The following is a 19403-nucleotide window of genomic DNA, read 5'->3' as shown; positions in this document are numbered from 1 at the left end:
AATAAACAGTTAATAACAATTGCGATATATCTTTTTTGGTGTGAATAATTACCATATACCATGTATATTTTTGGAACTCGATATATATAACAAAGAGATAAGGAACATTCATTTTCAGCTGAGATATCACCACATCTTGTTCTAACATCTATTCATCATTAATTAGATATACTTCGACGTCATGGAGTATTGTAATCAGTATGATTATTTCAGTACCTGTCATTGTAGTAAAATGTGAAAATAAGGACAGTAATCAATCTCAAAAGTTCATTGAACAATGCAGTTTGGGAGCAAAGCAAACCAAGGAAATTTAAAACATCAGAGGCGGGATCAGGTGCCCTTGTGGAGTAAACATCTCCTGTCGACCGGCGGGTGTTCCTGTTTGTGTTATTCTGTTTTAGTTTTTCTTTTTCCGAGACCATCCAAATTACAATAACATTATAGGACTTGAAGGTATGAATAGGAGATTTATTTAAAAGGTACGAACGTGCTGGAGATAACAAACAGTGACCAGTCCCTTACATAAATCTAACGAGAAGATTAAACAACATTTAAGGAAAATTTTAATTATTTTTTATATATGTGCATTCAAAACAACCAACCTAATGCAGATATTTTTTTATAATCATTAAAGTTTATTTCAAAAAACGACACTTATACAATTTCTCTGAGTAACAAAATACAAATATAATACAAATTGCAATCTTTGAATCTAAAAGAAATCTGATTTCTTATCATTTATGATTAATACGTTTCCTGAGTATGCGATTTTATTTTAATGAAAAAATACATACATTATACATATCATACTTTACTTGTATGATAAGTATTTTGAATGTTTTATTAATATATGTCGAGACATTATATCATCTAAAAGTTTATCATGTATCCGATCTTCCCATTAACATATACTTTTGTTTAAAAATGAAAATCACACCATGATGTGAAAAATATATTGAAAATGTGATATAGTAAAATATCAGTATTCTTACGTTAGACAATGAAATAATATTTTAGAGATGATGCTGCAATATAACTAAAAAATAATAATGTGTAACAAAATGTACCTCATCATAAACTAATAAACTAGTAAATTATTAGTGTGTGGCTAAACACATCACATAAATATTAATGAAAGTCACGAGGAAATCAATTTTAAGAAATAAACAATATAACTATGCATATAAATGATATGAACTGATGCGATGGATATGAAATTTGAAACACCAATGAAATATAGATTTCATATTAAACAATTTTCTCAATCACTGTCCTTATTTAGTTCCTATTTTGCTCGTATTTACTTTTGTATCTAATAAATAAAACGTAAACACGCTTCCATTTTTTGGTGTAGGATATTTCTATCCTTCTACAGACTGATACTAGTATTCTATCTTTATACACTATCATGTATGTTTCACATTTATATTAAACCATGAAAATAGCAAAAAAAATTCTGTGCCTTAAAAATGATGCTGAATAAAGCATGGCTATGCGAAACAAAATTTGTTTCAATTCTTTTTTTATCAATATTGCACAATGCTTCTATCAATGCATCCTAGCCATTACAATCTTTGTAAATAACCAAACAAAGGCATACTTTAAACATGATTTGACAGAAGGGGTCTGTAATTGTAAAATAAACCAATGTTGAATAACAATGAACTATTGTAATTGAGCTTTACAATACTAAGTCGAGTATAGAAATAATAATTTTTAGCATATGATGAATATGATTGGAATCAAAAGAAATTTTAAGCATAATTCCTAAGGATAGTGCTTATTCATTACCTGATGAAAAACCAGCATGTGGTAATAATTTATCTGAGACTGAGGTATTTTTATGCCAAATTAAACTCTATGTTCATACTTAATTTAGAAAGTGTTCATTCTTTTCGTCCCTTTCATCCCTTTTCTTGACGATTTCCTCCTTGTAAATGATGTAGAAGTAACAGGTGGCGGAACACAGAATACAGTTTACCAGAAGTGACACTCCTAGGGGGACGGCCAGTCCGATGACAACTTTCTCCTCGTGGTCAAGATTTGCATCTTTCTCCTTAACTATAAATTATACTTGAAAGATGAAATGTTTCATGAGGAAATTTATAGCTATATTTAAACAATCAAATAAATAAAAAAAAATAAATAAGAAATACATATCATTCTAATGGATGCGCTTATAAATACAATAAAGCCTTTTTTCATAAATAGTATTTTTCTTACTCGCTCATGTAGTGGAAATTGAGAACACAGCAAGATTGACTATGTTTAATGACCACTAGCTCCTTTTTAAAATCAATTTATTTACCTTTTCTGAGAAATGTCCTACCTGACTTAAGCAGCTCGGTACAACCACAACATTCGCCAGTAACAGGGTTACACTTAGCATCCGCTCCACAAAATTTCTCACATTTATCTCCGTATTGGCCGTAAGGACAAACTTTTAAGATAGAAAAAAGAGAAGAATTTTTATTTAAGGTAACCAACGAAAGATGGTATCGTGTGTTCATGTAGATCTAATTAGATCTTTTTCTCTTTTGCGAGATATTTAATGTTACATGATTTTTTTTTTTTTTTATAATTTGTTTGATGTTTTTTCATGAATATCATATTTTGTACTAAAAATTCAAAATGTACTTTACGAAATAAATACCCTCAACCTCTGATGGGTTAATAGGGACAATTTTTTGTGTGTTGCCTACAGAGCACTAATGGATTACCGTGTGTACTCGGCTATAAGTCGGTTTTTTGGAGTTAAATTTTGGTCCAAAACTCTAGGTCCGACTTATAGGCGAGTCATAAAAAGATTAGCGTAGGCGTCGGAACCGGGGGGGGGGGTGGCTAGGGGGGCTTTCCCCCCCCCACCCCCACCCCCACTTTTTTTGCAAAGATATACATAATATAGGCATTGAAAATTGGGGCTTACCTTTTTCATTGGTTTAGCCCCCCCCCCCCCCACTTTCAATTAGCCACCCCACTTTTAATTTGCTTATTAGTATTATCTGGACGTCGAAATGTAGTATGGATATATCATATTATTTATGCATTCTAAGATTGTACATAAAGTACAAGTATTTACATATTTTAATAACTTTATTTTTATTTTAAGTGTGCATTATGTATTTTTCTTACTGATTTGAAATTAAATATCGGTGTCATTTCTAAGAATATTAACCGAAACCAGGTTAAAACATCAGAGCATTGGTTTGAAATTGTCAACTGATTCTAACAAAAAGTTGTACCGACTTATAAGCGGGTCAATGGCAAATCCCTCTGGAATCAGGTGCCATGGAGGAGTGACAATCCCCTACCGACCGGTCACACCCGCCGTGTGCTCCTTGTCATGATCGGGAAATAACGGAAACATTCGTCGACAATTCAGTGTGTAAATAATGGCCTAACAATTAGTATGAAAAAATTCAGTCAGCATCTGATAATGATAGATTGTACTTGCTGACAAGGTCATTGTATCGACCATAAGGCTTACGAAATGATGACTTTAAACGAGACTGCTGATATTCTTGTTTCATCAACTTGTTTGTCAATAACTTACCTCGTTTTAGAAATAGTATTTCATGCTTTAACCTTATAACATTATATTTACTTTACATTACTGTATGATGTACATTTACCACACATACTGATAAAAAGATGAATTTGTATGAACTAAATGTTAATTTGAAAATTTAATAAAAATGCACTCACTTTAAAAATATTGAATTCCATTAAGCCTTTTTAAGCCTTTTCGAATGTTACAAAGTAGTTTATGTTCTTATTAAGGCTCTAGCAGGCGACAGTGTGTTCCTTGGTACACTGTAGTATTTAGAATGGGTGTAACTTTGTACACTACAGCAAGCCTTCATGCGCTTTAAATCGTATATACGAATAGAAAAAATATCTGAAGGCAATTTTATGTCTAAATATAAATTATTTTCAAATATAAGGACCCAAAATGACGTCATCCTAAATGTTATTACTGTATTGTTTTGTCTCAATTATTTTCAATTGTATCAGTATTGAGCAATCTATTTTTCAAAAGATGAGTAATATGCACGATCTGAAAAGCTGAAATAAAAGGACATCGATACCTACCATTCTTACAAGCCTGACCCGTGTACCCTGGCTCACATCCACTGACACAGGTTCCTGACACGTGATGACAGGCCACACCATCTCTACACTGACCACATTGAAATTTACATTCCACCCCGTATGTTCCGCTAGGGCACACTAAAGTATGTTGAAAATATAAAGATCAGTGTAATGTTATTGTATCTTGGTGAATTTTGTATTCATAACAAGAGATCCATTGTCACTGCACTCACCATTCTGAAAGTCACTTTGAACTGAGGTTCATCAAAGAGAAATTTAATAGTTTTTTTCTCCCAAACTTAGCCACAATAAAAGTGTCATGACATAATTAAATTCAAATCCAAAATAATATTTGGAATTATTCAGAATTGATAATATTTAATCAGATTAGAAATTTATTTCAAAATTAAGGATTATCTCCCTCAAACATAGCTCTGATCCTTCGATGTATTTGGCTCCAGTCTTTTGCACCCCTTTATTCAGCTCTTCACTGAAGAGACATGATTTGCCGGAATGCACATCTGGTGCATCAAAATTGGTACCGTATAAGATTTACAAAATCGCTGTTAGATTTTTTTCCTTTATTTATGCATTATGGCAAAATTGATCCACAGTTATAGCCAAAATTAATCTCAGGTTTATAAATTTGATAAACCTGATCCATATAACTTGGGACTGTTTTTTTTTTTTTTTTTTTTTTTTTTTTTTTTTTTTTTTTTTTTTTTTTTCAAATTAATAAATCTGAGGTCTACCTGGCTCTTGGACGTCTTTCCATTTATTCCCGTGTTAAGGTTTATCCCATATTTGACGCCATTCTAAAACCCGAGGATTGAGTCAGAAAACATTATACTACAGACGGCTCATCTTGCACAAGAAAAGATCACTTTACCCTTAGGATCAGGTGAGCTAATATGTCTTGATAATTGATTTTTAATATTTATTCTGTTATGAAAGAGATTTACCTTTATTGCAGTGTTCTGTGGACCAACCAGCTTCACAACCTTTGTCACATTTTCCGGTCACGTGATTGCAGCCATCCTTACAGTGACCTTCACACACTTGTTTACAGTCTCTGCCATACGTCCCTAGGGCACATGCTGCAATGTTTTTACGCTTGGAAATAACGTCAATACATATTTTTTCTGCATAGACTTGAAATAATAAAATTTATTTTTATTTTAGATACTCAGTAGACAAGATAAGAAATATCTTACACTGGTCGCAATAGTTTCCTGTCCATCCGTCGGTACAATTCTTACATATGCCCTGTGTTGCATCACAGACATTTCCTAAGCAGTTAGTTGGACACTGAAATTTGCAACCTTCTCCATACCACCCTTGACTGCAACCTGTCAAGGTAAAAAAAAACAATTGTTCTTTAATGAAGATAACAAATAATGCAGCATAGATTCTAGTATACATATGTAAACTCGATATATCCCCGTGAACTAAAAAAAAGACAACAGAAAGTCTTCCACATCTGTTTCATATCTGAATTTTCCACTGACTATAGAAGATAAGGGCCAACTAACAAGTACATCAAATGACAAAATGAGATGACCAAGTTTTCCATCGTCAACTAACTTTATAAATGTAGTTACATCACCTGCATATGGTGTTTACATCTCCCAACTTATTTGATACCCAAGAGTATGTTCAGAGTACGATCAATTTAACCGAGGCAGGCTACTGACAGATAAGTTGACGTTACAGGTATTTTAACAACCTCGTTTAAAGTCAGCATTTCGTGAATTATGTGTTCGTTATAATGACCTTGTTAAAAAATATAAATCATTGGTTGTATTTTGCCTGAGGTGTTTCATGCCATTTTTAGGACTTTGTTTCTATACTAAATTTGACTACGGGATGTTTCTTCTGCCTGATCAATACATAAAGGGCTCATGGCGGGTGTGAACTGTCAACATTGGATGCTTACTTCTCCTAGGCACGTCTGGAATTTCAGGGGATCCGTATTTTATGAACTGTTCACATATTCGTATTGATTGTAGATTTTTTTTTTTTTTTTTTTTATATCGATCACTGTTCGTCATCTTCACTTTTTTCATTGTTCAGTAGATATCATCACAAAAAAATGAATTCAAAATGCTGAACAATGTAGTCTCACAATGAGATTTATCCTTTTTTTCATTTTAAGTGATTATTTTATTATACACACGAAGAGAAGACGACTGAACATCAATCCGACGACCGATGATAAGAATATTTTATGAGTTCTTTAATAAGTTTAATTTTATCCGGTCTTTTTTTTCACTGTCCTTCCGTTTTTCAGATCATCCAGTCGAAGAAATGATTAATTATCAAGAATTAGTTTTATGAAGGTTATTTAAATAATGATTGTATCCTCGTTTTTTTATTCTTACTATTTAACACGCATTATCACTAAACATTATTGTGAAATAAAATACAAACAAGTATTACAATCGGTAGCCAAGTATTCGATATAGTATTTTATGATTATTGGATTTTTCATCGGAAAAAGCAATCTTCAAATTGGTTCTTTTTTATGGATGAGTTCCCACACAAACATCAATGAATTTGATATCGATTTTCCTCACAGCGTCTCCTTTTTATGACTTTGGTATTCCTATTCATGTTTTCATGTTTTTCAGTCTGTTCCAAATGAGAAGAAAATAAGTTATCTAACAAAATATACTATTTACATTCAAATAAAGTTTACACGTTTATCTTATATTAATCTCGCCGTATTGTACACGTACTGTCACAAATGTAATTGTTCTATAAAAATCAGTGTGTTGGTAGTTCAGATTGCGTTAGGTGGAAGGCGTCTCGAAGACGTACATTATTTGAGTTTAAAAAATATAAGTATTCTTTGTTTATTTTTTTCCAGTAAATAATTGGCTTCCTCTTTTTAAACTTTTTCATCGCTATACAGAAGTTTAGTAGCTATGCTTTTTTATTATCCAATATACATTCATAGCTCTCCATGGACTGAATATTTAGCTCTCTCGAGTTTTATCTAATCATTTTTTTTTCTCTCGATCAAATGGGAAAACGTTATATCCAGTGCATGTAATTTTGTTTTTTTTTTTTAAATCTCGTATCATGTAAATAAGGACATTGTTTTCAAAAGGAAAATCATGGTTTTCAGAATTGCTTACTATATATGGCTTGTTGCATAAACCAATAATGCAAAACGCAAATAATTATAATTGTAATGCAATAATCTATTATAATGTAATACAAATACATTTTATGATATGGATCGGAAACTTTCAAATATTCATGAATTAAATTCAATGCAGATTTAAACATAAACATCACGTTTTCCACGTCTTTCTTTTCGAAAATCGATAGTTCTAAACGGCCTTGAAACTGAATTGTTGTCTTCTAGCTATTCTAAACGTCATGTCCCAGAATTAGATCTTCATTGATTAATTGGGGTAGAGTAAGCGAGGTGTTGGATATTATCTCTAATACTAATTATTCTAAATATATATTATCATGCTTGATAATACCTTGTGTTAAACCAAAACAAAAAATAGAAATATTTCAGAACAGGTAATACAAACAAAATCATTATATTCTACAGGAATTTATCATTAAGTCAAATTTCATTTTTATCATCTTGATAATATTTCGGAATTATTAAACGTACCTGATGAATTTAGCTTAGATCGGGAAAGCCACATGTGTTTTTACTGCTAACTAATAAAACATATCAAAGCAAATATTTTGATTGGAGCTGTACAATTATCTATTATACACAATGCGTTTATAGGAATTACCTTCCATCAATTTCTTGTCACTAACAGCAAAACTGTGCTAAGCTTACACGGATGAATAACTACACTCGGCCCATCGATTTTTCTTAAAGCTTCTCCAGTTTCTAAAAGTCATTAATTTGGCTTTTTGGCCATACATTTTTTTCTCCATTTATTGTAATGATACTGAAGAGGTAAGCATAGGAATTTGAAGCAAAAAGCTAGTGAAATGTAGTTTAAATATGTTTTATGAAATGCTTCATAAATTTTGAAATATTTATGAAACGTTGGAGACAAAATTCAATGAAGACATTGTGTAAACTTCGTTGTTTTTTCTTTTTCTTTTAAAACGTTGATCGATTTAAAAGTCCTTGACTCAAAATTGTCCTCGAGCTATTCCAAATGTCATGTTCCCTACACAATAAGGTCCTCATATATATTTTTAACTGGGGTAAATTAACAAATAACTGGCCATAAGTGATTACTCTAACACTGACAACTCTAGATATTTCAGGGTTCCTGATTCCTCGTGTTAAAATAATAAAATGTATTTCATGACAGATAAAAGGAAGAAAAAAATATTCTTAAGGATTTCCCCATTACGTCAAATTTCTTGTTAATTATCTTGATCGGAGTTAGGCAATGTGTCTAATGAATTCATCTCCAAGTAAGTTCAACTGTCGACTAACTACGGTACGCAAGCAGATATTTCGAGAACTATACAATTATCTAATTTATACATTGTATCTATAGAAAACTATCTACTACTGATTTCTATCCACTTATTGCAAGGAACTGGGCGTCTACGTATGAATTCGACACTGCACTATCAAAGAAATTACCATCGATTTTTTTCAGAGCTCCATTTTCTGAAGTTCACTAATTCGGTTTTATGATAGTAACACGTTCTCTCTCTCTTTTCTCATGGGGTACGGAGTCCTTAAATAAAGGGTTATATAAATATCATCTGGAACTCCAAAAAACTTTCGAAATACAGGAATCAAACTTCGATAAAGGGTATATATATAAGTGTATTCAGATGTATAAACATCACAATTGTCATGTTTGATTATCTATATTGATCAGTTGGGAAGACTACGATTTTTAAGCTTCTCCGCAGCTTTAGTCACTAATATTCATGAATTCCGAATCCGTAATTAATGTTAAATTTACAAACTGTGAGAGGCACACTGTGTTCATTTTCACAAACTTTACTTTTGTTGATAAGAAAATATATTAAAAGAAGATATATTCATAGACGTATAATTTTCTATTGTTTGAAAAGAGATCAGTGATATAAAAGCTTTAATTTTAATTTTAAACCCGCAATTTTTTAATGGTTCTTTATAATCTCGATACAATATTTAGGTGGATAATGTTGACATAGCGACAAATGACTGCAGTATGTAGGAAAACACACACATATAAATGAAAACAAAAACAGAATTTCAGACTTACCCAAAACGTATGTCACACACACCATCAAATAAATCACAACAAATATGCAAGCATGAATTTCCATTGTTTCAAAGTTTACATATTGAAAACAGTGGCCAATTCAATCCGGAATAATATGCTTTAATATGTAAATTAATTTAATGCAACTTCTACGTTTTCCTGAGACTTAGTAAAAGCTAAATATATCACACACTGTAAACAAGGAACCTCGGTTTAGATGCTAAAAAATCAATATTGATTACATCCCTTTTTTATCTCTTGTAGAGTGCCAATGAAATGGAATCGCAGTGACCTGAATATTTTTTGGTACTGCGCATTTAAACCAAAGTATGAAAAGATAACTCTGTGAAACAGCCTGGAGTCAATACAAGCTTAGACATTTACATTTAATACAAGCCACCGCGTGCAGATTCTCACTTAATTTAATTATACGCTCTCATTCAAAGAACAGCTGCAGGTTTTTTATTCGTGGATAATTCAGGTCAAACTCCAATGTTTTACTGTTTCGTTAGAAAAAAATAATGTTGGGCGTTATTCCTGCTGCTGCTGTGTATATTGCGATTACCAAATTATGCTTAAACCTTATGCTTGTTGGAACTTATAGATTCGAGAGATATAAGAATTTTCATTTTATTTTTGGAGAGCGTTCATTCCATGTAAACTTGGAACTAAATTTGGTAAAAATATGTTCTTGTTAAGATTGTCTAGTATGATATAGTTTACAGTCTTCAAATCAATTGGATTTTACACAACAGATTGTTTTGCTTTAGGAATGCAATTACATTGATTGAAATTTCGGATACATCGTATATCATCTATGTTTTTATTTTGAAAAAACATATTACATTCTTTATCTCAGATGTTATTATCAAAATATAAAGGTGCACTGAACAAAATATATTAGGAGCTACCGAAGGTATACTGTATAACCTTGGGAATGGTAGTTTCAGCTTTATTAATATAAAGCGGTTTATTTAAAAAAAAGAATAAAGAGTAAACTATCCCATTCTTGGTTATACAAGTATTTCTTGGGTACCAGTTATTAGATTTATTCCTCTTGATGTAATTTTCTGTCATTGAGGGTAAAAAATAAATATCATTTCCTTTTAGAAATGCCTTCAAGCTATTAAATTCTTAATTGTAACGTAAAGAGAATCGCATTGTTTCTTACGTAAATTCTTGTGACGTAGGCAAAGCGGTTCTATACGATTTCAACGAAATTAAATAATCATTATATGGAGCGTTACAACTTGAATTTAATTATAAAAGAATATTTTTAAAGTGTGTTTCCTTTTTTTTACTTCCATAAAAGAGACTGATTCAATATCGTGATCATAATTTAGCTCTATATAACACTAGACCCGTTAAATACCAAGAACACTGACTGGGTTTTGATTGCTTGTTTGTTTGTTTAACGTCCCTTCGAGAATTTTTCACTCAGGGATCTTTATCGTGCCTGCACCTACTGCGACACGGGACCTCGGTTTATACGGTCTCATCCGAAGGACCGATCTTCATGTCCTGCAATAGGATTTGAACCCGTCGCGGGTTCAAGGTAGGATCAACTCCTTACTCCGCAACTCTGCAGAAATCGCTTTAACCATGTCACACTCAAACTCAATAAAAGGGTGCAAAGACCCAGTGGCATCGGTCATAAAATGGATTGTAAGAAAACAGAAAAACATTGATTGATAGTTAAAAATCAATAATTCAACATTACAAATACAATTTTTTTTCAACAAGAATTGATGGGTTTCTGAGTTGTGACATTTTAAAGTTATGGCATTTTATCATAAAATTTAACCTTAAAAATGTACGTTACCAGGGTGTTTCATTACTTTTTCAGTGGCTTAACACAAAATATTAGATTATAAATATCAAATTATAACAAGGTATAATAAAAACACTTTGTGTACGTATTTAAAAACCATGGAATACTCGGAATGAGATTTATTATTAGTGATATACCGTATGTTACAGGAAATGGTATTATTTGGACTTTTCCCCATTTTAGGATTATAAAAATATTGCATGTTTTACACTCTACAAATACTAAAAGAAATATGATACAACAAACATTGAAAATATGTGTTTTAATCTTCATTAAAAGAATATGGGATTCGCCAAACAAAATACAATGTCTTTGCAATCATAGAACAAAAAGGGACTAAAAATAACGTACATTTCATGAATAAACATGTTTTGATTTAGATAGATTTAAATTAAATTTTAACAATACGTATTCACTTACTTTTAAATAAATTTAGTGTAAATTATTTTATTGACGCAAATAACACACAAGTTACTGCTGAAATATATTATGCAGGTGTCAATAAATGATTTTGAAGTCATTTGACTGTGAAAAGGGCAATTTTGTGCCATTAGAGAAATAATTTTGGATTTTGTGATAAAATTTTCTGTAAATATTCATAATAATGATGAGAAACAATCATAATAAGAATATTGATTTCTATTGAATAGTCAATAAACGGGTCAATTTCCTACACTGTGATAGTCATATCCTTTGGAAATGTACGTTACCAACAGATTAATATTCCATTTTTTTTTAATTCCATGCATGTCTAAAATATCATTTGTACCAAATTATACAATAAGGTTTTTCCTCACTTCTGAAAACATTTTTGTTTCTTGAAAGTTACTTTACAGTCTGTAAAATTGTTAAATTTGCAATCGTTAGAAATGTCCGTTACATTTCACAAATCCTAATCACGGCTGTATATAGCTTATAATTACATTCTTTCTTATTTTCCTTAGCCTTAGTCTTTCCCGGTAGTCTTTCTGACTTTCAGCTAGTGATTTTTCCATTTAGTTTAAATAGAAATGAAATAAAATTACATAACATGATGAGAAATGTTTGTTACCACATTTCATAAATGTTCGTTACTTATGAATTTTAGACTAATTTTGAAAAAAATATTAAATTTTGAGAAGGAAACATCCATGATAAACATGATTATGTGTGCATACTTTCTGTACAGTAAATGAAATGACAAAATGCCGTTTTGTCAAAATTTCAATAGATCAAGAATAATATTAAAAAACAAAACAATATCAACATGACATATCTTAAAACACTGTGTTCACTGTGTAGTGTTACTGTTTTAATTATATAAACAAATCAAAATTCAACTTCTCATACATGTGGTACATTGTTTCTAATCCAATTAACTTCATAGACGGATAAAGAAATTTTAAAAAATACTTCAATACGATATGATACCGAAAGTGAAATGTTCGTTACCATCTGTAACGAACATTTCTTTGTTTATTTTGAGCAATACTATAGATATACAGCACAAACATTGATGTCAAATTCTAAGCAGAGGTCTATTTATTCATTCTCAGTTGTTCTGTATAAATAAATATCATAATATTGTTCATAACTCACAGTACACATCAGTGTATTGACCAACCTTGTCTTCAGCATGAAGTATTTAAGAAATTGAATGTTTGAATGTTTCACCTTCAACACTGACATTCAAATATTGTGGCGGGTTGTAACTTCTATCCTAAACACGCTTGAAGTTGTGTTTTCGTGCCGTTTAAAGTGACTGAATTTAAAACTATGTAACGAACATTTCAGTAACGAACATTTCAAACAAGCACATACCATGGAATATTGATTCGAATGAAAGTAGGATTGCTGATATAAATGTTGTTTTTCTTTGCGACACACATTAGTTCTGTAATGAAATAATCAGCCGATGTGAAGATAGTACGTTTAGTTGCATGAATAAGGTAACGAACATTTCATTGTTATTTCATCGCAGAAAGAAGGCAAAGTTACAGACTGAATTAAATTTATGCGGATGAAAGTTGAAATGTATATGTATTAAGAAAGGATGTTTGTGATAGTAAGCTACATAAAAATTCGCATCGCTTGTCTATAGTTATATTTGTGTCTTGATAAGTAACGTTCATAATATTTTTATTTGGCGATATTTATCGTGTGTCTTATTTGGCGACATCGCTTTAAAATCAAGTACAGAACATAAAATCAGTCAAAATACATCGATGTTATTTTTAATTTTCAGACTTTGATATGTTTAATCTTAAATGATGTTATTTTTTACGGTTTCTTTTCTTTAAGTTTTAAAATTAAGCACCTTAAGTGCAAACTCTGTTACCGGCGACAGTAACGAACATTTCAAAATGACACATTTGGAGATAATTTACGCGAGTTTTAGTGAAGTCAGACAGCTGTTACATAAGGGTTAGTTTTAAGTTCAAGTTCTTTATTTCTTTGCGTCATACGACACATCAGATAACATATATAAACATATATACAATATTGTAAAATATAACAATATGAGAGTGAGCGTAATCAATAAATAGCAAGTAAACTATGTAGGACGTGTTTTCTAACAGGCAACTGTAATTATGAAATACTTAAAAATTTACAAATGTTTCATTCTTCTAGTGGAAGCTTGATATAAATATTTTCCAAGGTTACAAAGTTCCTTTATATTTTGTACACTTAGAAGTTGAATTAATTTCCAAACACTGGATTTCTTATAATAATACTTTTTCAAATACTTAGATCTAAGGTCATGATAAAAAGGACATTGTAAAATAAAATGAAATTCGTCTTCGATAACATTCAAAGAGCACATTTTACATAATCTGTTTTTTCTAATTTCATTAACATATCTACCAGTTTCAACATTTAGATTATGTGCAGATAGTCTAATTCTAGCAATTTGTATTTTGTACATATAATTAATAGGTTTACGCAAGTAATATTGTATACCAAAATTATCAACCAAATGTTGGTATAGCGGGCTACGGGCATTGCTACAAATATTAGAAATCATAGTATGATTATTCACCTCAAGGAATCTTTGTTTTACTAACATGTAAGTATTATCATTGAAATCTGCATCAAATATATAGCCAAGTCCCAGTTTATTAAGTTCATTTTGAATATCTCTGATCCAACTATCATTATTCCTTACTCTTTCTTCCAAGCATGATTTTAGTAGAATATTTTGTGTCCCCTTTAGTTTCAAAAAATATTTTATAATTTTCAATTTTCTAGATTCCCTCATAGGCATTCTTCCAAGTTCGAAATACACAAGATTGTTACAGGCACTTTTTTTTAAACGAAGTAACTTTTTACAAAAGAGACTTTGTATTTTTTCTACATCTGGAGCTTTATGAAATCCCCACACCTCTGCTCCATAATTAAGAATACTACATACATACATTTCAAAAAGTGATATTTGAGTTTCGACATTAAAATCAAAGTTGCAGAATTTTTTGTTCAACGCATAAAATGCTTTTCTTCCCTGTTCAGCTACGTGCTTTTGAGTTATATTAAATTTACCATTATAATTGAAACACATTCCTAGATAACTGAATCTATCTACTATTTCAAGTTCTTTTCCATTGTAAACCCATTTTTCTTCATTTCGTAAACTTTTACCATTTCTAAAAACTAAAATTTTGGTTTTATCTGTATTAACTTCAAGACCCCATTTCTTATTATAAGTACTTAATTCATTCAATAATGGTTGAAGTGACATTGGTGAGTCTGCAATAAGTACCATATCATCTGCATACATCAATAAAAAAATGGAAATTAACTGCAGTTCAACATAAGGACAATTGTTTTCTAAAAAATGCATCTCACAATCATTAACATATAATGAAAACAATAGAGGTGAAAAAACCTCCCCCTGCAGTAAGCCCACATTATTTTCAAAATACTCCGACAGCATACCATTGAACTTCACACATGATTTCACACTAGCATATAATGATTTAATAATATTGAACATTTTGCCTGTTATACCTTGTTTAACTAATTTACACCACATTTTAGCTCTATCAATTAGATCAAATGCTTTTCGATAATCTATAAAACAGCAATATAGTCGGCCACCCTTTTTCTGCAAAAATTTATTAACTAATGTTTGTAGTACAAATATTGCATCAACCGTACTATTTCCAGGTTTAAATCCAAACTGCGCGTCTGTAATAACATTATTCAAACTATCCCATTCTAGCAGCCTAGCTTAACAAGTCTACAAACATTAAAATAACATTCAATCATTTGAAATGTAATGCATAGTTTGAAAGTATTTCACAGGCGGCAGTAATTGCACCCTTTTATTGAGTTTGAGTGCACAGCGCCAAGCGAGCGGCTGGCATATATATATATATAGTTTTTAAGATTCGAAAATGAAGATTTATTTTTTTCTCTTGAATACATGTATTCTATAAGATCTAATTAATGATATTAGTAAATGCTTAACCCTGGGTTCATTAATTGAAACCAAAAAGAATCCACAGCTTCTTAAAATGTTTGCATATCAATATAATTTAGTTATGTACTGCTACTCATTTAAAAAAAAAACCTTTTTTAATTCACATGTAACACAAGCTTATAGCTACGATTACCTAAAACAGCTGCATCACCCTAATCGCAGTAAAATGGCTGAAATACTGCCGACTCTATATAAAATAGCCAACAATCAGTAAATCGCATGATGAAGTTTAAATATAATTTACATTGAAGGTTATTTTTATCTTCAGGTTGTTTAAGTTCTTTTTTAAATTTAATGAAGTATGAATATATGGTTGCACGCCTGAATTATTTCCAGTAGTGAACGTTATATGTGGACTTAAGGGGATGAAGGACACATGGTCACATGACTCTGTTTAACTACGTCATAGTCTCCGTTTATATAAGTGCAAAACGTGTAAAGCATCAGTTCTTGTATTAATTTTTGACAATTTGTTTACTTTGATTACCATCTTATGTACAAAAAATAAAAAGTTTTAACATTCTTGTAAACATTAACAAATTATGAAATTGTTTGATCCACTCCTCTGTTTCCCTAAACTGCGCGTCCAAAAAGTCGGTGACGTCATACACGATCTGTTAGTACAGCAAGATCATACTCGGTGAATACAGGGGCGGTGTTTTTATGTAAAAACAGGTCATAATCAGTATTTGATGAAATATTCTGAGAAACAGGGAACGCAAAAATTATTTTTGCATTGCTGATGACGGAAATCTTATGTAGGTATATCTTATTTCGCTTATTTAGCTTACATGTGACGTCATAGTTGGTTTTTCCCGTACTCGGGAAATGTAAACATGACACGGTTTTGTCATGCTTATGCCTTCTTTCACGATGTCCTGTGCAATATTGAGGTCAGCTTCACCATTCGAAATTTTTACAGTTAATCAATAATACGAAGGACTTGCATTTCACGGTAAATTTAAAAATATTGAATGATAGAATTTTTTGTAAATTACGTTTTATGTTGTTTAAGTTGTCTTAAAAAGTACGTAATTTTCCCTATCCAGATGCAGAGTGATAGAAGAAACTTGCTTTTTCGAATCTTAAACCCTATTCATACTCTAAAATATTTTAAAAGATACATGTCCACTTACATATTTTTTTTATGAATGCTTAAAAAATCCCATTGTGGACAGAGTAATGAGCCCGGAAACATGGAGAATTAAAACTCCACTTAGATACTGCAGGACATAGTATTTGTTAATCAATATCTCGAAAATAAGGTCAGAAACCTAATGATATTTCTGCTTTAAGATATGTGGGACATAGTTAATTAGAAATATACAAAATATAAAAAAAAATGAATGACAAGTATTTTTTCAGCTCAAGGTCCTTCTTCCCCTTAAAACATTTAGAATGTACAGTTTTTGTATCATTTACACAAGACTCTTTAACCTAGCTGAAGGATAAACAATAGTTCTTGGTAAAATTAACGAAGAAAATTAATGTTATAACAAGGTAGGTAGAGAATGTACTCAAGTTAAATCTTGTTTATCTATCATGTGGTGTAATATTTTTTTTTCTTAAAGGCTGCGTCTGCTAGATTCAAATAAGTTTGAATTAACAATACCGACAGGAATATTTATCGTTTCATTTTCCTACTAAGCCTGTTTCAGTCCTAAAATATGTCACCAGATCAATAATTTTAAATCATTTTATATATACAATAAACATTCTGTTCGGCGTATGATCCCACCTCTGGTGTCATTTCCGGGGGTAAGATTTTTTTTTTTTGGTGGCCTCTTCGAGATTTGTATTTAAGAAATTAATCACTGTTCGTTATCTTCACCTTTTCACGCACATGTATAGTAAGACGCATTATTCGAGAATATTATTACCGAAATCATGTTTTATGTATTAAACCTCTCTCTCTCTCTCTCTCTCTCTCTCTCTCTCTCTCTCTCTCTCTATAATGTTACAAAGTCAATGTAATGGTCAAGAGCAGGGCATATTGAAATTAAAATTGTCTGTGTCAAATTCCGAATTTTTAGAGTAATATTCGAGATAATTAATTAATTCACTCTCATATAGAAAATTAGTATTTGAAAACATCAATAAATACTTAAATAATAAAAATCGGTCTTTTTTTTTAAATTAAAATAGTACACCCGTATATAATACCAATCTTAATTTTATTTATTGATTTCCTGTGTTTTGATTGGACGAGAACAAATTCAAGAAAAAGTTTACACATCGATAAATTCTCAATCAGAACTACTTTCTTGACCTAGCTTTTATTGTAAAAAAAAAAAAATGAAATAAATCGTTACTTCTATTCTGTGTTTTAGCTAAACAATTACAGAAACTTGAAATTAAATAAAAACAAAACTGACGACACACAGGACTGACAGACGAGATTATTTTGTTAATGTCACTGTCAGATCACGAGTGTGAATTTTAAATCTCTGAAGTCATATTCTCGACGTTCCTAATAGGCCTACAAAACAAATCAGCTCAGTTCTCGGTAGCGCTGTGATAGGAAAGAAAAGCGTACCTTAGACTCTTGCCTTATTAGCATCAAATTCATTTTTCTACATCCTATATTCTTTCCCGTCTTTGATCAAACCAGAGCAAATCAAGGTTGTCGTCGGTCTGTTACTTTCGTTTTAGAGCGTCTGTCGTTATATTGTCAACATGGTCAACGACGAATTCTATTGAAGTCTACTTGTATTTGTTGACTTAAACAATATTCGAAGAGTTTTTATAAGATTATTTTATTAAATGTTTTGACATTTAAAGTTGAACTTTATCGACGTTCATCTCGATTGCGAATCATTTCCACATCGCAGCATAAAGTATTCCTACGCTGTACAGAAATAACAGATTGTATGGAGGCTTCAAAGAGAAATAATTTTAAAACTTCGTAATTGGAATTATAAGAATTAAACGTTCTTTTTTCAGAATTTATCGATGTGTAAACTCATGCCTTTGTACTCACAAACTTTACATAAAAGTGCTTCGCAGTTTGTGAGTACAAAGGCATTAGTGTACACATCGATAAATTCTGAAAAAAGAACGTTTAATCCTATAATAAATAAGGATGAGCGTTTCATCAAAATACATGTATATTATACAGTTATTGCATGAATGTTCGGGAAACATGAAGATTTATTCAGCCAAGAAATATCATATTCCCAAAGGGCTGCAATAAGTTGTTTATTATACGGAAACATGCAAAAACTTTGAAAATAAACAGAAACTTTCAAGTTCGGCCCCGTTTACAAATTCACTTTCAATATTAACGTAAAGTTACTAGACACATCACACTCCAATGAAATACATGTAACCAGCAATTTTGTGACGTGAACAAGGCCATTTGAACGTCTACTACTCTAAGGAGTTTTCGTTCGACGAACGATAACTATTGCGAGAAAATATACTTGGTTTCCCAAGAGGTTGAATATGATGAAAAGCACGACAACGACAGGGAAATATGAAGATTTATGGCCCTGTCACGTGATAATCTATAACCAATCAGATAACGTGTTGTATAGAATAATTATAATGAGGTATAAAAAAAGGAATAATTCCTATCTAGCTTGTAACATGAGATTTGATTTGTTAGTAAGCCGCGGGTGTAAATTTCCGTACACCAGGCTTGAGCCGGAGGTTAAGACATGACGTCACAGTGCATAGTTTCTCTATCACAAAAAGCAAATAACATGACGTCGCGATGCATAATAGCACATAGTAAATCTTATCGATAGTTTGAAACACAGTAGCAAGATATGCCTAGGCAGCGCACGGCATATAATCTAACATTTCACTTAAACTCCAC

The 19403-nt window shown here is 31.2% G+C and overlaps 2 protein-coding genes across 2 annotated transcripts in view; one reads left to right on the top strand and one right to left on the bottom strand.

The window, feature by feature from the left end:
• The window catches only part of LOC133195481 (actin-related protein 8-like), a 239032-nt gene that overhangs the window by 46371 nt on the left and 173258 nt on the right, over positions 1-19403 (top strand). The window lies entirely within an intron of this gene.
• LOC133195489 (protein draper-like) lies at positions 1029-9520 on the bottom strand. The gene is made up of 6 exons (XM_061331343.1): positions 9294-9520; positions 5307-5441; positions 5055-5189; positions 4093-4230; positions 2330-2440; positions 1029-2061 (listed from the first exon to the last, which is right to left on the bottom strand). Exons 1-6 carry the CDS (start codon positions 9355-9357, stop codon positions 1871-1873), a joined length of 774 nt encoding a protein of 257 aa, XP_061187327.1. The 5' UTR covers positions 9358-9520; the 3' UTR covers positions 1029-1870.

Source organism: Saccostrea echinata, unplaced genomic scaffold (genome assembly GCF_033153115.1).
Source record: "Saccostrea echinata isolate AGI-Se365-2 ecotype Australia unplaced genomic scaffold, CSIRO_AGI_Sech_v1 ptg000029l, whole genome shotgun sequence".
Lineage (NCBI taxonomy): Eukaryota > Metazoa > Mollusca > Bivalvia > Ostreida > Ostreidae > Saccostrea > Saccostrea echinata.
Note: the sequence above shows the minus strand (reverse complement) of the source record. Positions and strands in the feature narration are given on the sequence as shown.